Source organism: Aspergillus lucknowensis (assembly GCF_044049455.1).
Source record: "Aspergillus lucknowensis strain CBS 449.75 chromosome Unknown BJX67scaffold_22, whole genome shotgun sequence".
NCBI lineage: Eukaryota > Fungi > Ascomycota > Eurotiomycetes > Eurotiales > Aspergillaceae > Aspergillus > Aspergillus lucknowensis.
The window spans coordinates 58443-73991 of record NW_027263566.1 but is presented as its reverse complement, the minus strand read 5'-3'; the positions used below and the strand labels follow the sequence as shown (position 1 = coordinate 73991).

The window sequence follows — 15549 nt, the reverse complement described above, 5'->3', positions numbered from 1 at the left end:
CTTTCTTCCCAATCAAGAAGATGCTAGGCCCTGCAGCTTTTATATGACCCTTCAAACCGTCAGTTGCTGGCAAGATCTACAACCTCTCCTAAACGGCGTGAGATCCCACAGCATAATCCCCCTGTCCGTGATTGCGATCAGCTCGTTCTCTTGATCTGTAAATTGAAGTTGGAAGCAGACTGCATCGAGATTCAGGACAATAGGATGCAGCTCAATCAGTCCAGTTCTTGACGACCTCCAGGATGGGTGATAGTATTCCTGGGAATCCTTATCAATTAGAGCTTCGGGTTCCAGTGCCCATACATAGATGACGCCCCAGTTTGCGACGGCAATCCGGGTTCCCCGTTTCGAGGTGGCGACTTTACAGCCCAGTGAGTTGGTCGAGTCCCGGAAACCCCAGAGGCGTGCCACGACGACCCAATCCATCAGGCGCCGGCCACGTTCAAGGTTCAGATGATGCCCACAGTTGCTAGCCCGACAAGTTGCCTCCGATCTCAGGAGACAAGCAACAGTCCAATTTTCTTCTCGATGCGTAGCAATGCCGATAGAAAGATACTTCCATTGACAGACTTCAAGTCCGTTACGATTAAGGGTCTCGTGTGTCCCAAAGAAAGGAATCCCAATCGAGAAAAGAAGGCTGAGGTTGGTTGTGAAGTGAACAGGATTGGAGTTCTCGTAAAGGGTTGGGGGCCCTACGCGATCAATTTTTTGGAAGGATGCGTACAACGATTTCGCCTGGTAGTAATATAGTAATTGGGTTGATCTGTCGTTGAAAGCAATCCCTGTAACTAAAGGCCCTCGCATGTTGTCATACCATTTGTGGAGTTGACGAGTTGTATGGAGAAATCCTTGTGGGTATCAGTACGCGACAACTCCAGGAATATTTCACTCACAACCATTGGAAGAGGAGGGTATGGCAGTCAAGGTACGGTTTTACTTACCGACGAGATTATGCCCAATCTCATATTCTGACCCATTTTCAACAGTGTAGAATATCACTGTGTGAATCGGAAATGTACGATGGTACCAGGAGATGGCGAATGAACCATCGCTAGCCACAGCCAAAGCTGATGGCTCAAAGCCCGCACGCTCACGAAATGCAGTCACGTTCACTTGGCCGTCCGGGAATTCGAGGGAATGGCAAGAGAGATAAACCGCCGTCTCATAATCACCAGACTCCCTCGCCCGTTTAACGAATGGATGCTCCGCATCAGGATCGGGTTCCTCTATATCAGGGGTAAAACGGTGGAGTATATATACTCGATCACGCCCGTCAAATGCAGTCTTCAGGATCTCCGCAGACCCCGACTGATTCCAGGGAAGCCTTATTTCGGCGAGGAGCGCAATCTGCCCTTGTCTAGCTCGAAGAATTTGCACAACTTTCTGGTTTCGGTACGTGGTGAAGGCAAGAGTCTCATTCCCACGCAAGGCGAGTGACGATGCTTTGATGTTTGGGGATTTATCTCCGAAAGTAAAAGTTTGGCAACTTGTATTGAATTGGCTGTCGCACAATTGCCTGACTGCGCGCCTTTTCAGTAACAGAAAGAGATCACTCGTGCTGAGAGAGACAACATCCAGTGGTGGGCCTGGGGTTCGGCGTAGATGAGAAACGAGAGCCTCTCGACCGCTGGAAGCAATCGCATAGAGAGCGCGACAAGTGTAGGATATCTGGAGAAATGCGGGGGTGGTGCACTGCAGCAAGACAAGTTGAATAAGCTCTGGAGGGAGGTCCAGAAGCATGGTACTGATTCACAGGTGAACAGTTCTTATGGCACCAGCGTCAAGCGAAGGTATAAGAGCGAGTGGCAACATCCACGGCTTCCCAAGCGGGATAGTATGTCGTGGGTCGCGGTTGAGTATTTAATACGGTCTTCCTCCTGGTCGAGGCACCAGGACCAAATCGCGTGGCTGCCTGGCTCCGAATCGGGCTCTTGGTTTTCCTTCTCGGAAGAGCTGCAATTTGTATGGTCACTCAAGTCTAAAAGTTCTCTACTCGTACAAAGGCATCAACACTCACTTTGACAAGCGCTGGAGTGCTTGCCTGGATTGTTCTCCTTGCTTTCGATGTCCTATTGTGTTTTCATGTGTCTTCACGTGGACTTCATTGAGCATTAATTCTGATAAAGGTCTAGATATACCTGAAAGGAATAACACCAAACACCTTGCAAATGCACTTGTCTGTCCACGTTCAAGCAATATACTGGTAAGGATGGCAAGTTGTTCTTGCTATCTTGGACTCTCGGATGCTTGGTCTGCGGCCCACTCGAGGATGCTTTCGTAGCAAAGTACAAATTGGCCAAGATTCTGCACCATACTAGGCCTTTGCATGCGAAACTCAGCCACTGTTTTTGCAACAAGGTCTAATCGTCCGCCCTCAATCCATTGTTCAGCAGACTGTCCTTCATGCTCCCGGGTACGGTGTCGCTTCAGGACATCCAGAACCGTGTCAACTGTACAGAAAGTGCCAGTGCGGCCGCATCCTGCGCTGCAATGCACTAAAACTGGCCGTCTGGGGTTGCCTGGCGCAGCGTTTGCTGCCGCGGCCCGAACCTTATCGCATTGCTCGACGAGCTGCAGAAGATGCCTTGGCTGAGATGTGGTACCAAAATCCGGCCAATCGGGGTATTGAAGTTGGGTAACTTCCCGGAGGGGTTCGAAAGGAAACTCTGAGTGAGATAGCCCAAAATGTCGGACAACGATGGATGAATTTCCAGCTGGTTCTACTGGCGCTCTTGAACCGACTTGCTGTAAAGCTGCCGACTCCATGGGAATGTATTTCTTAGAGAAGTTGTTGACGTGGAGTGGCCCATAGGTACCAGATTTCCAATACGGATGGCATTTGACCTGCCCTCTTTCGACCTCAGCGGTCAAAGACACTACGAGCCGAACGTCTTGTTCCCATACGACTCGCCAGAAATCCTGCGTCATCAATCAGTCTAAGTCTTCCTAAAATGTGGGAATACTCACATCAAAAGTATCTGGTACAGGGGCTTGTGTCGCAATATAATATCGATCGCTATACTCCGCTTTCATATAGCTTGCATTTACGTAGTCACAGCCACCGTGAGGTATATCATGGAGTCTCACTCGTGTATGATCGTAAGGGTAGATGTCATTATACCTGTTTTTCGTACCTTTTTCGATTCCGGCAACACGGAATGTCTTAGTGGAAGGCCGACTTGGACATGGATCGCTATTCTGATCGTACGACAATGCCTGTTTCATGCGCTCCAGCTCTGCTTTTTCAATATCCAAAAATCTCAAAGCAGCAATCCGGCCTTGATCAGTAGGGTCTGATACTTGGCGCAGCCAAGGAGGGAGGGACCTCCTTTTCGATTCAGATAGGGATCCTGGATGCTTCAGAGCAATTTGTCCAACACCATCAAGAAGATCCATGTGTTGGCGGATGTTCCCAAAGAAAGGAATTGCGATATTGGAGGATTCGGGGATGTTGCATCCACCAGCAACAGGTGCTGACTGTGGGAGCTCGATTTGCATGTGAGAAGATTCTTTTGTCTGAGAACTGAGTGCCTGCTGTTGCTGCTGTGTAAGTTCGGGGAACTTAATCGAAAACGCCCTATATCCTCCCATCAAAATCAAACCATCACCCTTCCAACCTTCAACTGAGAACTTCTTCAGAAGATTAGCGAGAGGCGTGGCATCTTTCATGCTAACGGTGGAGGCATCGTAGACGATGATATAGCGGTATTGCTTCCAACGCGCAAAATTCTTTCTGTCCGCTTCGTCGGTGAAGGTATTCGCCAGTTTCTTCGTATCGAACGAAGGGCGCCTTAGAAGGGTCGTTGGAATACAGAGGTTTAGAGATCCCTTGATATTTCCTTTAGAAAAATGTGCGTACGGGCGCACATCCAGAAGCATCACGTCATTCGCGAACGATACAAGAAGCTCAGCGCAGTGTTCGATTGAAACTGGTCTACCATTTGTCTCCGCCGCCTGTGTTATCACGCATCTTGAAGCACTCGAATCTGGATCCTCTCTCACTCGCGAACGGTTCAAAGAAAGCCTACAGACCGCGGAGGAGCATTCGCTTCCCGGCCGTACTTCAAGGGGGACAAGTTGCTCTCCAGCCACATCTCTCCCGGATGTGAGTTGCTCTTCCGGGCTATCGGTTGAATGGATATGTGAAAGTTGGTTTCGCTTCTTGAGGTAGTTGCCCGGGCTTCCTAAACTGAATGAGAAATAATTGGAGTCTGGCAGTTCTGGTGCTTCACCTCGCAGACTCGATTTGTTGAAAGAAGACGGACGGGAGTCGGACAACGGAAAAAATGTCGTCGGGCTCGAAGGACCGGTAATAGCCAGGGCCTGGGGTTCCTGGGGCCACGGCGACGTTGGTGACCTTGGACCAGTCATTGCAGACACGACCTTCCCGCGGGCAGAGAATTGTAATCTCGCCCCCAATAACTATATCGGATACAGATCAGTCCAACTGGGTTGCCATCTCGAAGCCGGTGGTGATCTTAAGAAAAGAGAGGACGAATAGGAGGACAAGGAGATTTGGTGACAAAGCGTAGGGTTTCTGATAGAATCCACTCGTTGGGTAAAAGGCTCATTGAGGGGATTCGGGAACGGCGTCGTGACCCTCAGCCGAGAAATCGCGCGGGTACGGTGTAAATTCGAAGGAGTTGGCTCGGTAAAGTTCGACAAGTTATTTGAGGTCAATTTCCGGGTGTGAGGTGGTTCTAGAGAGCGCAGTGTGGCGGCATGGGCGAGGAGGACGCTCAAAGTGATAAAATGAGGATGGAATGCCTTCCGTGGCAGTCCTGGCCTCCACAGCGAATCGTCGCTTCCGCCGCAAGTCTCACATAAGAAGCTCCAGATCCAGTCGAGTTCCTGAGCCAATGGTGTGGGAAGAAGTACAGTGGGGGAACATATTTGACTAGTAAGGTGCATCTTTCTCGACCCACAGGTGTATTGCTCAAGTTGCTTCAAGCAAATGAGAGTCTGTGGAAAGGAAAACGAGGGGGCGTGCGTGATGTTGATCGTTGGGAATGACGTTATGGGTGGTCGGTGGCAAGCCTTTGTGGGTTCGGCTCGTCTGGATCGCAGGATCACACGAATCGTGCCACTTGAGTTCGGTAAATCCGGGAAGGAGTGGCTGTCTTTCTCAGAATCATTATTTCCCCCCCTCTACCACGCGAATAATTTGCGTCGCCATACCATCGAAAACACTGTGAAGGAACACATCTGATTTATAATACTGCCCTAGCACGGGAACCTCCTGTGTGGGGATATACGATCTCCTTCTGCTCCGTTGGGCGTGGGAAATTGGCTTCGAATCGGATATGATGTGCTACATGAACTTGACTGAAAGCTGCGCAATCGGGTCTGCTGAGGTCTTCCTGGGCTTGAAGGGAGGCGCATACCGCAGGAACCCCCTCCCCCGGGGGAGTTCAGCGGAGAAGAACTCATGTTGTTGTTTGGCTCTGAACCCTTGTAGCGAGGAGACGGAAAGGGCGCTCTTGGTAGAGGTGTGGGGGAATGGATGGCACAGCATACGGGTCCGTTGATGATCTCTTCAGTCTGACCAAAGAACCTCGTAGAGTGACTAAAGACTAGATATTATGGTATTCGTAACTTATTTCATAGCGAAAGATATTCCTCGCTTTCTGTCGTCGAAGCTGCTATGCGAGGTGGTGGGGGCACGACCTATCTGACCTCCCACGCTGGGCGAGAAATACTTGAGCAACCTTTAACGGATCAGAGGAATGCAAGATATTCCTTTGGAGGTAAAGCGAGATACCTACACGCAAGACATGCTCCAGACTTTTTGACCTGATCAATTGATCAATCGATGCCGTAACCAATAATTGAGTATTCACGCAGCTCAACGGGACGACACTCTCTCGGCCAGGACGCAGGAGGGTATAGGCTGGCCGTATCGGAAAATTGATTCTTGAACTGGCGCCGTTACTAGTATTTCGGCCACAACGTCAAAAGGGTGTGGGGACTCTTGCACTGGACAATATGTCGCGTACTGGGAATTCCCACACATAGTTTATAGTTTGCCGTCGGGCTCGCCCTTGAATCTTTGAACTCGCTTCTGTTCCCAATTGTCCAAATCTTTAGCCATAAGCCTCTGTTAAAACACCTGAGTTAGTCGTTGAGTGAAACGGGCAGGGTATAGAAGACAGGGTCGAATGAGAATGTGACACCATACATAATACTCCTCTCTATCATCACCTATAATCCTCCTCCGTGGGTTCCTTTTTATTCCTTCCTCCCCATCGGGCCCTTTCAGGCCTAGATCCATTGCCTCCTCTTGACTGAGGTGTTTCACTTTGCGATCATACCTCTCGTACCTTAAAGCAGCAGCTGGAGTCAAAGCAAACGATCCAGCCACGATAATCATAACGAAAGGCAACCCAAAGAACAAAAACGGATGCTTTGGAAGCCTGGAGCGATACGCCTCGCCAATCTTTTCCCCGAGTGAGGAGGAGACTGTGGTCGCCCTTCGGAAAGTTTTGGCTTGAAACGCGGGCATTGTCCCGGAGGACACTTGGTCTCAATCCAATATATTCGAGAATCGTAGGGTGTCAATCGAGAACCGTCTCAGTATTCGAACTTCGTCTAGTGCCAGGGAAGTACTCTTCTGCGCTTGGGGTGTAGAATGCCTGGGGTGTGGAAAGTAATCATCGCTGTGGAGGAGAGCATACTGTGCAGAGAAGATCCGGCAGATAGAAATTCCGGGAATCCCGATCAGGAAACGTACTCCGCCATCCGTGGAAGCTCTTCATAAACAATAAAAACCAGGCAGTGGGCGAGCGATCTCGAGTGCAGAACCCCCCTTCCGATAACCCAGCTCTCGCTACTTCTACTCTAAGGTGAGTACGCGGCATGCCAATTGATCGCCTCGTCTGTTTTGAGTGATGAGGCTAATGTCGGTGTCAGCAGAAGCTTGAGCTAACTTGCAAGGTTGAGCAGCAAAGTGACGACTGAGCCCAAATTCCCAAATGTCCTTCACGTCGAGCTCTATATTTGGTGGTAGTGGCTTTGGGGCTACCGCACAACCGGCGCAGCAGCCAGCGCAGCCGTCGAGCATATTCTCTCCATCGAATCCCACCAGCATCTTTAGCAACACTACAACAACACAGGCGCCGACAGCCACCTCTATCTTTGGCGGACAGACGCAACACCAACAACAGCCTGCCCAGTCATCAATTTTTGGGCCAGGTCAATCGAATACTAGCACAACGCAGCCCATACAGTCCCGCTCCCAGGCGGCACAACCTGCCTTCTTCAACAGTCTGTTGGAGCGAGGTAAAAAGCGACCACTTTCCGCCGTTGCCCAGAATGGTAATTTTGAGGAAATGCCCAATCTTCAGCTAGGCCTTGATGATATTCGCCGAAAGGCGAGGGAACTCGGCGCTGGCGGCTTAAAGGATTCCCATATGTCAAGTAGTAAAGCGTAAGTCCTTGCCATCTTACTTTTTTAGTTTCAATTTTTGGTCCCTAGCTTACTGTCCGTCTGACAGCCATTATCTGCTTGCGGCTTCAGGGGTATCTCCGGGGCATACTTTGCGTGATCTTAAAGCCTTAGAGCCACAAGTTTCGACACAGCTCCCATCCAAGGAACAAGACACTTTTGATCCGGACAATCAAAAGTATTTGAAGAATCTTCAGCAACGTGGCCGTCAGGTTATGATAGCAGAGAGCCTTGCTCGAGCTCAGAGGGATTTTGACTCCTTTCTGGAAGAGAAGGTAGATCTAGACTGGGAGGATCAGCGTCACAGAATATTCAAGCACTTCGGGCTGTCGCAGAAGGAGGATGATTCCGGGGCATCGTTCGGCCGCTCAACAAGACAACCCCATCAATTTGGGTCGACCTCCACATATGGTCCTTCTGGTGCCTCTCGCAGGAGCGTGTTCGGACGCTCTGGCTTGGAGAAGTCGGTCATAGGAACTCCTGGGACAGGGAAGCCAAGCTATCAACTTTTTGACGATCCTATGGAGCGCACCGATGGCTCCGGTTCTCAGACGTTGGATATTCGATTTTTGCGCGAAAAGATGGGCTACTATGCGGATAAGGTCCAGTCATTGAATTCTACGCGGCTCAAAGGACGCAACTTCCCAATTCTCCACGAGTTTTCTGATGTTGAGAAACACGCTGGCGGCGACGTGAGTCATTATATCGCGCGATAATGGTTTTTTACGTGCTAATCTACTCAGGTCCCTCGGCAGCTTTTCGGCGCCTATAGAGCTCTGATAAGCATTGTCGGCGAGTCCCCAGATGCCGCGGACCTCCCGACACCCGGCGCAGTCAAGGAGCGCCAGTTCTCGGAAGAGTATCTCAATGAAACGCCAAGCTCCCAACAGGCGATAAATTTAAGGAAGCGAATCGTTGACGGCTCAAGAAAGTTTCTCGAAAAATCATTCTACGATGAGGTCGAGGGAGCAATAGCCAAAAATCCACGTGAGGCGCAGCTTGGTGGAATCCCCACTGTAGTTAACAAAATTCGCGCCTACATACGTCTCAGGGGCGCCAGGAGAGACCTCGCGCCGGATGGTACGGAGCTGCAGATGGTAGGCGATGATTATTGCTGGATCCTCATCTTTTATCTTCTCCGCTGCGGTTTTATAACCGAGGCGGCAGAATACGTTACGGAGGATCCAGGGTTCCGATCGTTGGACCATAAGTTCGTGACATATATGACAACATATGCTCAGAGTAAGCGATTGCCTAGGGACATGCAACAAAGGATCAATGGTGAATACCAGCAACGGTCGCGCAACGCTCCTGATAATACGATCGATCCTTATCGGATGGCATGTTACAAAATCATTGGGCGCTGTGACCTTGGGCGCAGGCGCCTAGACGGCTTCAACCAGAGCGTGGAGGACTGGATGTGGTTGCAGTTCAGTCTAGCGAGGGAGGACGATCGAGCGGAAGAGGTTGCGGGCGATGTTTTCGGGCTGGAAGACATCCAGACAGACATTACCGAAATAGGGCAGCGAGTATTTGGTAAGGGCCAAGACGGGCCTGGTGGTTACGGAACCTTCTTTCTCCTTCAGATTCTTGGTGGCATGTTCGAGCAAGCTGTCTCATATCTTGGATCATATGCGCCTGTTAGTGCTGTACACTTCGCAGTCGCATTGGTCTACTACGGTCTTCTGCGGGTCTCCGATTTCTATACCTCTGGTGAAGAGATTCGTAAGTGGCATTGTTTGGTATATCTCGTCACTTCGCTTGCTAATGGAGACAGTGTCTTTCACGGTGAAGCAATATCCGCAGATCAATTTCGGTTATCTCATCACTCAGTACACGAAGGAGTTCCGTACCGCATATGTCGAAGCCGCAATCGATTACTTCTCACTGCTCTGTCTCAACGCTGACCTTCCGGGTGCTTTGGGGAAATCCCAGTCGTCTGTTTGTCATGAAGCGCTGCGGGAATACATCTTGGAAACAAGAGATTTTGCAAAGTTACTCGGCGACATCCGCTCTGACGGTACCAGGATCAAGGGCCTAATCGAGCAGCGCATAAGCTTGATCAAGCTAGTTGACCAGGAAGAGTTTCTGAAGACGATAACCGTGCAAGCAGCCGCCGTTGCTGAAGACAAGGGCTTGATAACAGACTCCGTCCTCCTGTATCATCTTGCCGAAGACTATGACCGTGTCATTGATATCATCAGCAGAACGTTGTCCGATTCGGTGGCTGTTCCCCTGGGAAGCCCGACGCTAAAGTTGCAGCCCTTGCGACCTCGCACCAGCCTACCACATGACGGGCCAAACTCGGAATCGGCAACCTCCGCAGACCGTGGAACTAGCCTGAGCCTGACAACCGTGGAAGACCCGGTCGTTTTAGCAAAGAACATGATCGGACTCTACAACCAGAACGCGTTGTACTACCAGCGGATCCGTCAAGCGAACCGCGATGCGTGTGGGCTGTTGCTCCGAATGATGGAGGCTAAATCAGAGGTAGAAGGAGGGAAGTGGACGGCAGCGCTGGACGTGAGTCTCAACCCCACCATTTACTCATTTGCTCCTAATTCTCGCTTCCGACCTAACACTCCTCTTTAGACCGTGAATGGACTGGGAATTCTGCCACTGCGGGCGAGGGGCTCCGTCCCATACATTCGAAGCGCCGCTCAAGCGTTTTCAGCCTTTCCATCTCTCATCTCCAGCAATGTAGGCCATGTGATAATCTGGAGCATCACATGCATCGCGCGTGAGCGGGAACGGCTGAACTCTGGGCTGTACGAGAATGAGATGAGGCAGGGTCTTTCGGAGGAGCTTTTGGTCATGGCGAAGGATTTGATGATTTTCTCAGGAATGATCAAGTACAAGCTGCCGCCCAGAGTTTACGAAACTCTTGCTCGTGCCGGAGCGGACATTGGCGCATATTGAGTGAACGTTAGAACATCTTGGTAGGGTTGCTGCGTAGTTGGATGCGTCTGTACACGTCGGGTATATTCAAGTTCTTCATACTGGTAGAAATCAACTGTTCTGCTTTGATAAATGTCTGGGTTGAGCTGTCGAATGACTTGAGTCTCAAGGGTGCGGATTTTTTCCGCGCAAGCTCGAGGCGCGCCAAGGTTTGGCGGGTCGGTGAAGCTCGAGCACAACTCAGGCTTGGACCGTCTCGCAGAATTTCGCTGGATGCCGTGAACAGCACATTCATGGACTCCCAGGCGCAGTGTTATTGATGCACCTATATTATTCATCTCGCATATAAACTATACCGCCAACGTCGAAAGTGCCTAACCCGAAAAATGCATTGAAGACATTGGATGCGCCAGTGCTCCTCCGTATGCGACCTGGGCTTCTTTTTGACCACGACCCATCGGCCTGCTCGACATGGACCATGACGCTTCTGGCGTGTCGGAAGGAAGCCCTAGATCCGCCTCACCTAGTGACAAAGCAGGGTTCTTCCACGATGGAGGTTCAACGCGCATCATGGAGGCGGGCGCTCAATCAGGACGCAGGATGGACACCACGCCCGATAATAACATAGCTGGCCCAACAGCGCATAATTCGTCCGAAGAGAGCCAAGTACAAGCCCGGTCGCGACGACTGAATATTGATGACATTGCCGAAGATAGGAGTGAGAGGGGTGCCGCTGAAGGGTCAAGCCCGCCTATGACGGAGGACCGATCGAATGCGCCGAACAGGGCGTCGTCCGGGGTTTCGCTCGATGATAGTGGTGACGGTGCGATTGACGCGACCCAAGCAGGTGAACCGGCAGCCTACGAGCTCATTGACAACCCGCCAAATCTCGCCAAGATTCGTCAAGTCATGTTCGAATGCAGGGAACCTATTGAGATAAGCTTGCAGGAATTCGAAACCTATTGGCCATTTATCGATAACGTATGGGTTAAACAGAGGTCGAACTCTAGCAAGGAGGGACATTGCACGACTGACTACTATATGTGCCGTTTGAGACGCCCAACCCACCGTAGCTCGGATACGCGGCCCCTACCAGAGGGGAAGCGCCCCCGGAAGAAAAGGGTCCGTGAGGGCGGGCTCTGTAACTTTCAGATCAAAGTTATCAGATTTGAAGGGGCGTACTCGACCGTCACTATCGCTAGAACTCCCGGAAGCAGTCGCGAACACTCACACGATCTCGACTATATCGACAAGGTGAAACGAAATTCAGGGCTGATGGAATTCGCCAGAAGGGAGGCGAGCAAGGGATATCTACCTTCTTCCATCTATACAAAATTTCGGGAGGAGCCTGAAAAGCTCATTGAGGCAGGGGGCAAGTTCTGTACAGTTACGGACGTCCGGAATGTGTCTGCGAAGTGGAGGCTGCAGAACCCAGAAGTGAAACTCGTACCCCACGAAGGTTACGAATATCAAAAAGGCCATGGAATTGTGAGGACTCGGGTAACAGAGAGTGGTGATAGCGCGCCCCCATCCGACTCGGCAGCTCCGCCGCCCAGTACACTTCCGCCCTTACCACCAGACACTCTCCCCTTTCCTCAATTTCCTTTGGATTTCTTAGAGCCTTACCTGCCCAAAAACTGCGGGAAACGTGAATTTCCCCATGTCACGCTATCTTATGCCTCGTCTATGGATTCGAAAATCTCCCTCCTTCCAGGTATGCAAACGGTGCTCTCGGGGCCCGAGGCCAAGCTGATGACACATTACCTACGGTCTCGCCATGATGCGATTTTAATTGGGGTTGGAACTGTTCTTGCTGATAACCCGGGATTAAACTGCAGGCTGCAAGGTGCCGGTGGTTATGGTGGCCTTGGGAGGATGTGGCAGCCGCGACCCGTGGTAATCGATCCTATGGGACGGTGGCCGGTTCATCCCGACTGTAGGATGTTACGGACGGCAGTTGAGGGGAAAGGTAGAGCCCCTTGGGTAGTTGTATCTCCGGGGGCTCAGGTCCACCCTCAGGCGCTGATGATGCTGAAGGGCTACGGAGGCGATTTCCTTCGTATCATGGAATATCACCAGAATTGGCGGCTCCGCTGGGAGCCTATTCTACGAGCTCTTGCATCAGAAGGCATCAAGAGTGTAATGATTGAAGGGGGAGGAAGGGTTCTGAGCGAGCTTTTGAATCCCGAATATAGTGAGTTTGTTGACTCGATCATTGTGACCATTGCGCCAACGTATCTGGGCTCTGGGGGCGTTGGGGTGAGCCCAGATTCGAAGCGCGATGCGCAGGGCAAGCCCAACGCGGCGCTCAATCCTCGAGACGTGAAATGGGTACCGATGGGACAGAATGTGATCATGTGTGGGAAGATCCGCAAACCTCCTCCTTTGCCTCCCTCAAATCCCTCCCCGCTCGAGTCGAACGCATCGAACACGGATTCGCGATAGGCCGACAATTGGAGCAGGTTGCGACATGGTTTACAGCATCAGAATCCAGCTCTCAATAATGGGAACGCAGTGTTCGCCCGGGGTGCCGGTAGCTTCCGAATTGGGCAAGGAAGGAATCAGAAAGTTCATGGAAATTGGAAACCAGTCGAGTCAACCTGCTGAAAGACCGGTGTTCCTTTCTGTTGTGGCTGGACGCGCATAGGATGGTGCATTCCTTTGTGCCGTCAGGAGGAGCGCAAAGAAAGTCTACAACAACATGACAGTGCGCCCTGAAAGCTGGCGTCATCGCAAGAGGCACGAAAAAGTCAGCATTGAAAGAGGACTCAGCGATTGACTCGTCCAGGTCGCGCCGAAGGATGTCAGAGAGAGCCGAGAGAGAAGGACGGGAGGAGGCAGCACTGGCTGTCCTCGGTTGATCATGCAACCATAGTAGCTGTCAACATCCTTTGAATCCCAGACAGACAATACCTAAATTTCAGAGACACGGGCAAAAACAATTTAATGCAGCAGTACGTCAGGTATTCAAGCTGAAGCTGAGCTGGAACCCTGGGATTTCACGGCCAGAGCTCGGCGCGTGATTCGCGGGAGGCAACAACACTCCGGCAAGAATAGCACCACAACAATAATGCCCGGCGGCCTCTTTTTTTTGTTTCGCTCCTCCTTTGTCCTCTCTTCCTCTTCTTTCTCGAGTCACCTCCGCTTCCTCCTTCTCTGACTTCCAATTACTGACAATTCATCTACTCTTCTCTTCCCACTCTCGATTTCACTCTTCATTTGCCTCTACCAAGTCTCGGGATTCACCAATGCCTCCGAAAGGCGCGACCAAGGCCGCAGCGCGGTCGACTCCAGCTACCAAAAGGACTGCTGCTGGTACCACCACCAACACAAAGTCTGCCACGACAAAGACCACGGCCCGGGGACGCACTGCGACTATTACCAAGAAGCCCGCAACAAAAGCTGTCACAAATACTGCGACGAAATCTGCCGCGACGCACAAGGCGACCAAAGCAGAAGACACAGATGACACAAAAAAGACAAAAGCCGCGCCCGCTCAGCCTGCCAAAAAGCGTAGAGCTGAAGCTGCCGATGAGAGCGAGCCTCGCCGGACAGTGAAGCGTGCTCGTGTCGCCAAACCCCCCGCCCCGAAGCCGAAACCAAAGCCGAAGGCGAAGGTGGTCATTAACCAGGCCCCGACCGCCAGACTGAATGTCTACGTTTGCGGCGAAGGCAGCGCTGGTGAACTTGGCTTGGGAACTGCGAAGAACGCTATCGATGTGAAGCGCCCCCGTTTGAATCCCCATCTGCCAGCAGAGACTGTGGGCGTCGTGCAGGTGGCCGTCGGTGGTATGCATTGCGTCGCACTGACGCATGACAATAAGATCATCACATGGGGTGTAAACGACCAAGGCGCCCTTGGGCGGGACACAGCCTGGGATGGTGGCTACAAAGACATGGACGCCAATAAAGGTGACTCAGATTCGGATTCGGACTCAGATGGCGGAGCCGATCTCAACCCTTACGAGGCAACCCCAACTGCCATTCCGTCTGATGTGTTTCCGGAGGGTACAGTCTTTGTCGAAGTGGCCGCGGGTGACAGCTCAAGTTTTGCCCTGACTGATGAGGGTCAGGTGTATGGCTGGGGAACATTCCGTGTAAGTCTCTTCCCGTATTGACATTGTTGACATACTAGCTAACAACAGCTCTCTAAGAGCAACGATGGTATTCTAGGATTCGACGCCAGCACCCGGGTCCAGGCTGTTCCGACTCTACTTCCGGCGTTGAAGAAGATAAAACATCTGGTGTGCGGAGATAACCACGTCCTCGCCCTAAATTATAAAGGGACCGTTTTCTCATGGGGATCTGGCCAGCAAAATCAACTGGGTCGCCGTATCATTGAGCGGAACAAGCTAAATGGACTTCAGCCTCGAGAATTTGGGCTTCCAAAGGGTATCGTTCATGTTGGCGCTGGCGCTTTTCACTCCTTCGCCGTGCACCAGTCTGGCAAAGTCTACGCATGGGGCCTAAACAGCTTTGGCGAGACTGGCATCCGCGAGTACGCGGGCGATAGTGAGGCCGCTATTGTCCACCCCACCGTCGTGGACGCTCTATCCGGAAAGAACGTCATCCAGATTTGCGGCGGCGCTCACCACTCCCTGGCTGTTACCGACGACGGCCAATGCCTCGTCTGGGGTCGACTAGATGGCTTTCAGACAGGCCTAAAGATTGACTCCCTCGCCGGTGAGTCGGTCATCAAAGACGAGCGCGGCCGTCCTCGTATCCTAATCGAGCCAACGCCCGTCCCCGGCATCAAAGCAAAGGCTGTTGCTGCAGGCTCTGATCATTCAATTGCCATTGGTGACGATGGCCGTCCTTGGTCTTGGGGTTTTTCTGCTACCTACCAGACTGGCCAAGGCACGCAGGACGATGTTGAGGTGGCGACTGTTATTGAGAACACGGCTGTTCGGGGTAAGAAGCTTAATGGAGCTGGTGCCGGTGGCCAGTTCTCTGTGTTTACAGAGCCCGTGACACCCTGATCCGTATCACAACAACAGATCAGCTGTAAGGTTGAAGATGGATCTATCAGGCTGTTCTTCGCCCCGTGTTAATACGGGGCTAATCTGCGGAAACTTTGTGGCCGATAGGGATTACGCCGGCTATCTGAGGACCGTGGTCTCCGAGTAGGAATTTAGGACTGGATGTACCTGTACTCTTAATTTTGCACACGGATATGGTTCTAATATACGCGGGTCTAGATTAATGAA

The 15549-nt window shown here is 51.6% G+C and overlaps 6 protein-coding genes across 6 annotated transcripts; 3 read left to right on the top strand and 3 right to left on the bottom strand.

Annotated features, from left to right (window-relative positions):
* Positions 1–51: 51 nt before the first annotated feature.
* On the bottom strand, positions 52–4371 carry BJX67DRAFT_372260 (uncharacterized protein; the record flags this gene model as incomplete). Its single annotated transcript, XM_071031221.1, has 6 exons — positions 52–848; positions 942–1558; positions 2666–2919; positions 2968–3178; positions 3209–3350; positions 3381–4371. 6 exons carry the CDS (start codon positions 4369–4371, stop codon positions 52–54), a joined length of 3012 nt encoding a protein of 1003 aa, XP_070885794.1.
* Positions 4125–5107, bottom strand: BJX67DRAFT_116495 (uncharacterized protein). The gene is made up of 2 exons (XM_071024378.1): positions 4233–5107; positions 4125–4180 (listed from the first exon to the last, which is right to left on the bottom strand). The coding sequence occupies exon 1, from the start codon at positions 4909–4911 to the stop codon at positions 4423–4425; it is 489 nt and encodes a 162-aa protein (XP_070885793.1). The 5' UTR covers positions 4912–5107; the 3' UTR covers positions 4125–4180; positions 4233–4422.
* A 693-nt stretch (positions 5108–5800) lies between these two features.
* Positions 5801–6667, bottom strand: BJX67DRAFT_116378 (cytochrome c oxidase assembly protein COX16). Its single transcript, XM_071024376.1, has 2 exons — positions 6179–6667; positions 5801–6097 (listed from the first exon to the last, which is right to left on the bottom strand). The coding sequence occupies exons 1-2, from the start codon at positions 6500–6502 to the stop codon at positions 6017–6019; spliced, it is 405 nt and encodes a 134-aa protein (XP_070885792.1). The 5' UTR covers positions 6503–6667; the 3' UTR covers positions 5801–6016.
* Positions 6668–6695: 28 nt separating this feature from the next.
* nic96 (linker nucleoporin NIC96) lies at positions 6696–10475 on the top strand. The gene is made up of 6 exons (XM_071029179.1): positions 6696–6842; positions 6913–7426; positions 7494–8136; positions 8188–9169; positions 9222–9967; positions 10037–10475. Exons 2-6 carry the CDS (start codon positions 6972–6974, stop codon positions 10361–10363), a joined length of 3153 nt encoding a protein of 1050 aa, XP_070885791.1. The 5' UTR covers positions 6696–6842; positions 6913–6971; the 3' UTR covers positions 10364–10475.
* A 467-nt stretch (positions 10476–10942) lies between these two features.
* On the top strand, positions 10943–12787 carry BJX67DRAFT_372257 (RibD family protein; the record flags this gene model as incomplete). Its single annotated transcript, XM_071031220.1, has 1 exon — positions 10943–12787. One exon carries the CDS (start codon positions 10943–10945, stop codon positions 12785–12787), a length of 1845 nt encoding a protein of 614 aa, XP_070885790.1.
* Positions 12788–13332: 545 nt separating this feature from the next.
* Positions 13333–15530, top strand: BJX67DRAFT_115489 (regulator of chromosome condensation 1/beta-lactamase-inhibitor protein II). Its single transcript, XM_071024370.1, has 2 exons — positions 13333–14439; positions 14497–15530. The coding sequence occupies exons 1-2, from the start codon at positions 13591–13593 to the stop codon at positions 15319–15321; spliced, it is 1674 nt and encodes a 557-aa protein (XP_070885789.1). The 5' UTR covers positions 13333–13590; the 3' UTR covers positions 15322–15530.
* Positions 15531–15549: the final 19 nt, after the last annotated feature.